This window comes from Sphaeroforma arctica, assembly GCF_001186125.1.
Source record: "Sphaeroforma arctica JP610 unplaced genomic scaffold supercont1.199, whole genome shotgun sequence".
Taxonomy (NCBI): domain Eukaryota; class Ichthyosporea; order Ichthyophonida; genus Sphaeroforma; species Sphaeroforma arctica.
In genome coordinates, this window is record NW_014040359.1 from 25,772 (window position 1) to 31,277 (window position 5,506).

Consider the following 5,506-nt stretch of genomic DNA (forward strand, 5'->3'; position numbering starts at 1 on the left):
GCATATATATGTATGCTATATATATATATATATATATTCTTATTTAAATTTTTTCGTAATGTTGAAAATTTTGAAGGATTCATATTCGATGTTGAAAAACCTTGTTGGTTTTCTCTAATATTGTATAGGTGATGCAGCACATCAAGAAAAGAATGCAGAACTTCGTGCTTTTGCCGATTATCTTACCGAGATGCTTCCTAGATACATTCAGGAGGCACATGTCTCTCAGAAGAACGATCTAGCGGTGAGTTTGGTTGTGAACAAATTGAGTGTAGTTCGAACTATACTTTTGTGTCGAGCGCGGATCATCTTTATGTGTCTGAACGGCGTTAATGATCTATGGCCGCTCTGTCTGAGCATGTTGCTACATGTAAACCCATATACGTTTGCGATATTCGCATACATGAGATGTTTGTATTGCTCTACGAATGAATGACTATGCTATAAACATATCTTGGTAACATATCTGGATAATTTGTGTTGGTGCTCTGATGAGTACGAATTACCTACACGATACTACATCAAGCATGAGAATTCATTTGCTCATTGTTCCACCATTTCGACCAATAGATCATGATCGATCCTGAAGGTGTTGTCCCGGTGTTGACCTTTCTGAAGGATCACTCCAATGCGCAATTCAAATCGCTCATCGACATCGCCGGAATGGACGTCCCAGCTCGCGTGAACCGCTTCGAGGTTATATATAACCTACTTTCCGTTCGATACAATTCCCGAATCTTCGTTAAGACTTACACGGATGAGGTAAATCCCATCGATTCTATCGAACCCATTTTCAAAGCGGCAAACTGGATGGAGCGAGAAGTTTGGGTAAGTCAATTAATAGGGTCAAAGGACTCATAGATGCTGTGGTGTATCGATTGTTCTTTGTGTTGTCAGGACACATTAGTGGAAAACATAAGTGCAATTGTCATATAGATTCGGTAGAGGGGAGATGCTGAAACCATTCTTGCTTCTTATGTATTCATATTTAAACAGTTCCATAGTTTGTTTGCGGATGTCATTGCACATGTGGTAGCTATGTAAATTCGCATAAAAAATGATTGTCGGTCCGAATAATGCTCAGCATTTGTATTATTTCCGTGAGGCGAAACATTTCAACGGCCCAACGTGTCACTCGCCATATTGTATCAATACATCCCGTTTATCTGTTCATTGCAATATTCTCGTCTATTCAGGATATGTACGGGGTCTTCTTCAACGGCCATCCCGATCTGCGAAGGATCCTCACAGATTATGGTTTCGAAGGTCACCCGCTTCGTAAAGATTTCCCCTTGTCTGGATACACAGAGGTTCGGTACGACGAAGAGGCGAAACGTGTTGTTTCTGAGCCTGTTGAGATGCAGCAGGAGTTCAGACAGTTCGACTTCGCAAACACATTCGAGCACGTCCAGGGAGGAGGCAACCTTGCTAGTCTTCCTAAGCCAGAGAGCAAGTAATTCGAGTTTCTCACCGGCCTTTCCGCTTTTTTGAAAATAGTTCATGATGGATAGGAGTTCTTTACAACATACTTTGTTTGCAAACCCCGCGTGAATTAAAAGTTATTCAAATTTGACCGATATCGATGCATCAAATTGACCTGAAGTACATGATATATGTTTGCAAACCCCGCATGTATCAAACTTTATTCAAATCTGACCAATATCGATGTATTAAATTGAACTGAAGCATATGATATATGTTTGCCAACCCCGCGTGAATTAAAAGTTATTCAAATCTGACCGATATCGATTGCTTAAATTGACCTGAAGTACATGATACGTACAGTAGGGGATCTTACTATAGTATATGTCACCAAATTTGCGACACTTCTTGTAGCCTGCTTCCGAGAGCGACACACCCAGGCAATTCAAATGGTATCATATTTGTTTTGTTGCTGTACTGAACCCCGAAACATCAATACAAGGGTTTGTCTATTGGTTTGATTGCTAATGGTCTTTATATAGTGTCAGACAGTGATCAGGACGAAGGAGGATACCCTCACTGAAAAGTGTGGTAAGAAGTTCAAAAGTGTATGTATAGTTTGGTACTTTGTAAACATATTCTGGCAATATTCTGGAAGATTGCCTTGAACACAAGTGAGACAATCGTGAGAGTGCAGAAGAACTTTACTATTCTAAAAGTACACATTTACATGATTTATTCCACGCCAGGTACGTGCATGCACAGATTATCGATTACTGCATTTATGTCAACAGTTTACTGCTTTTTGCTCTTCTTGTTGCGACGTACGGGTGTGGACCTGGGTGTCCCTCGATCGCGTTCTGTTTGCATTAGACTTGGCGACGGCGACGGTTTTAAAACACCGGGCGGTGGCTGCCTCAGAGGATCGTAAACTGGTTTCTTATTGGACGCAACCCTTGAACGTTTGTCGAATTCTGTGATGTCGTACGCAGATCGAATAACAAATAAAACTTAGAGACGCAATTCTGTGAAGACCTACATATTCTTTGAAGTAGTTGACAAGTATAACACGATTCGGCGAAAAGGTCCGGGAAATAGCCACCAGCTTTTGCTTGCTCGTCACCACGCACGAGTCCAATTGTCGCTCAAGCGATATATTCAGAGGAATCATAATTCCATTCCCAATATTCACATACCTTTGACCTTGTTACTATTTTCCGAAATCACCACTCGTCGCTTATGCGGTTCTGATGAGGGAACCTTGAAGTCCATAAAAGGTTTGCTCCTTTTGGGCTCCTCCGTCGCGTGCTTGTGCTGTAGAAATAAGGTCTGTACGTGTAAGCTACGATAGTTGAATCGATTCCTGACCCATCAAAATAGCCTATGCCCAGAGGTATGAGTGAGAGACAAAGCAGAGAAATATAGGCAGTTGAAATTGCCACATGCCCCATACACAGATAAAGGACAGCTACTATAATATATCAGAGATGAATTCGCTTGCAATGAAACAGTACTCTAATCTCCCGGGCTAGCCCACATTACAGTTTCGGTAGCAGTACACTAGAGCGGTGCTGCACCATACGATACTGATGTTTGGTACAATTTACGTACATCTATCACACATTGTCTGAGTACGAACGGACATCTTCCATAATTACGAAAATAGTGCTTAAAATAAATGTTCTCCTGTCCGCCAATCGCCACTCGAATGAATTAACGCCAAACTTATACAGGAAAGACCGACATTATTATGAGCACATTCATCCACAAAGACGTATACAGCGCAGTGTATATACATAAACACAAACCTGGAAATTTATAGTCGCAGCCGGTGGGGTGATACGGTTTTCTTCCCTCTTTCGCTTCCTACTAATTTTGGGCGCAGGCAAAGTAATTGTTACTTCTTTTGTGGCAACAATCTCTTCTAACTCCGTCACCTTTGACTCCTCTGCTGAGTCCTGGGCATCGGACTCTTCGCTACTACTTTCACTAGAAACTTCAACCGCTTCATAGTCGTCATCATCACTCTCACTCGGCAGCAAGTCCGCATGTTCCGTGACCTTTACCTTTTTAACTTTTCTACCAGACCCAGTCATTTCAATATCGTTAGCACTACCGTCGGCACTGTCATCCTCGCTGTCGTCCTCTTGGTCATTATCCACATCCATTTCATCGTCATCATTATCATCATCTTCCATGTCCGCAAATAATTGTTGGCCCAGCTCTTTTATACTCAGCACTACTTTGTCCACATCTGCCTTGAGGGTATACAACTCGCGTCGATTGATATCCGCAATATCTTTCTTCGCCGCTAGTAAAAACAAGAGTTTAGACAAACCGTCCCAATCTACTTGAAACGAGGGTGGTTGCGGTTCCTCGTCCTCACTCTCTTCCTCTGAGTCGCTATCTTCTTCCATGAGTTTTGCAAGCACTTCGGCTTCCTTCTCGATTAATACAGAAAACACATACTCCTTCACCTTTGCTCGGGTTATCTTGTCCGTCTCGAACGCAAGTAAGTGATAGAAAGGTTGCAAATACATCATCATTGTCTCGTCAGTGTATACTGACTCTTCCTTAACATCATCACCATCACCATCTCCCGAAATATCAGCGGGAGGTGGCAAGACCTTCTCTAGCTGAACCAGAAACTTTTCCATAACAAACCATTTTAAACCCTTGGGCACGGTCGGCGAAGAAGGTTCTAATACCGAATCGTTCAACAGCTCTACAAACTGCTTCACAATCTCCATATCGAAGTCTCGGTTTTCGCACCAAACGAAAAACTGCAGCAGACACTCTCGCACTAGCATATAGAACTTATCTAATCTTAAACGATCAATTCGGCTCCATTCCGAGATCATTATGTAGAAGAAGGCGTCGATAAACTTCAGCGCATCGTTATCTTGCTTGATCAAATGCACTAGTTGCGACACAACACTCACCAGCTCTTCCTGGACAAGCGGTTTGTCCGACATATAGATGCAGTAATACAGACCCTTCCATACTTTACGGCTTTCTAGGTCACTCAGATTCTCCTGAGTTCCCAACCACAACTTCAACTTATTAACTGCTTTATCACGCAATCGCTTGTCCGAATTCGCCAGTCGACGTCCAAATTTAATCTCTCGAGCTGTCTGCTTACTTTCCTTGGCTTCCTCAGAGATAGCAATAGCTTTCTCACTTGTATTAGACATACTTCCTGTAATCGATACAGGTTTGGCGCCCTCAGGGTTACCTTTTCGTTTACCCTTACCCATGGTTGTTAGCGTGCTGGACATGAATGTCAATACATGCACGTGGATTTTGAATATATATGTGATTTGATTATTTTGCCGCCGAACTGAATAGTATCGTGGTACCGAACATTCGATATCTGACAAGATATTAAGGTTTTGGGTTGTAGGGTTGAGTATGAATTTGACCAAGATTCCGTGAATGGTCTTTCAGTGAAATACAAGTGTATGTGTAAATGAAATATGAATGAAGGTACGTGTGCTCTAGTATCTACACTAGAAGCTGTTCACGAGATGGGGGTTCATATAGTACGTCAAAGGACGTACAGTAGAGCAACTTTGCGGCGATGGAAAGTATCTTTACCTCTCAAGATTAGCAAGGCTTCATATGTTACTGAGACAAGCTCCGATAAATGTTCTCGCGAAGTCGAGGATGTGTTTTCCAAGGTGTTGAGTTTATGCAGTCGGAGGGGTTTCCTGTTTAAGACGGGCTCTCAATTTGCACCTCTCCGGGGAGTGTACGACTATGGGTCGCTAGGGGTTGAACTGAAGCGAAACATATCCAATGAGTGGTAAGTAAGCATAGAAGTGCATGTTGTCGCTTTATGCCCTTTTCGCCGGCAACAGTATACAACGTGTGTTAGAGCATGATACTCTTGCAGGTGACATGTTCTTCATAACTCATGTGAATCAGTTGCAGTTTTTGCACGTGTCCTTCTTCTATTATAGATGTAATATAATTTATTTGTTGCCCTCTTACATGTTTGCCACCCCCCCAACACACGCACACACACACACACACACACACACACACACACACACACACACACACACACACACACATATATATA

The 5,506-nt window shown here is 42.3% G+C and overlaps 2 protein-coding genes across 2 annotated transcripts; one reads left to right on the forward strand and one right to left on the reverse strand.

Annotated features, from left to right (window-relative positions):
- Nucleotides 1–573: 573 nt before the first annotated feature.
- Nucleotides 574–1,457, forward strand: SARC_03760 (hypothetical protein; the record flags this gene model as incomplete). The annotated part of the gene is made up of 3 exons (XM_014302426.1): nt 574–696; nt 748–828; nt 1,197–1,457. The coding sequence occupies 3 exons, from the start codon at nt 574–576 to the stop codon at nt 1,455–1,457; spliced, it is 465 nt and encodes a 154-aa protein (XP_014157901.1).
- A 651-nt stretch (nt 1,458–2,108) lies between these two features.
- SARC_03761 (hypothetical protein) lies at nt 2,109–4,692 on the reverse strand. The gene is made up of 3 exons (XM_014302427.1): nt 3,231–4,692; nt 2,619–2,736; nt 2,109–2,396 (listed from the first exon to the last, which is right to left on the reverse strand). Exons 1-3 carry the CDS (start codon nt 4,677–4,679, stop codon nt 2,218–2,220), a joined length of 1,746 nt encoding a protein of 581 aa, XP_014157902.1. The 5' UTR covers nt 4,680–4,692; the 3' UTR covers nt 2,109–2,217.
- Nucleotides 4,693–5,506: the final 814 nt, after the last annotated feature.

What these genes read in the sequence shown, in the direction of transcription:
- SARC_03761 (XM_014302427.1), bottom strand. Translation starts at nt 4,679, where the DNA reads ATGGGTAAGGGTAAACGAAAAGGTAACCCTGAGGGCGCCAAACCTGTA. An exon ending in CTGCGACTATAAATTTCCAG is followed by an intron (nt 2,737 to 3,230) that starts GTTTGTGTTTAT and finishes TTATTTCTACAG; the next exon opens with CACAAGCACGCGACGGAGGA. An exon ending in AAATAGTAACAAGGTCAAAG is followed by an intron (nt 2,397 to 2,618) that starts GTATGTGAATAT and finishes ACGACATCACAG; the next exon opens with AATTCGACAAACGTTCAAGG.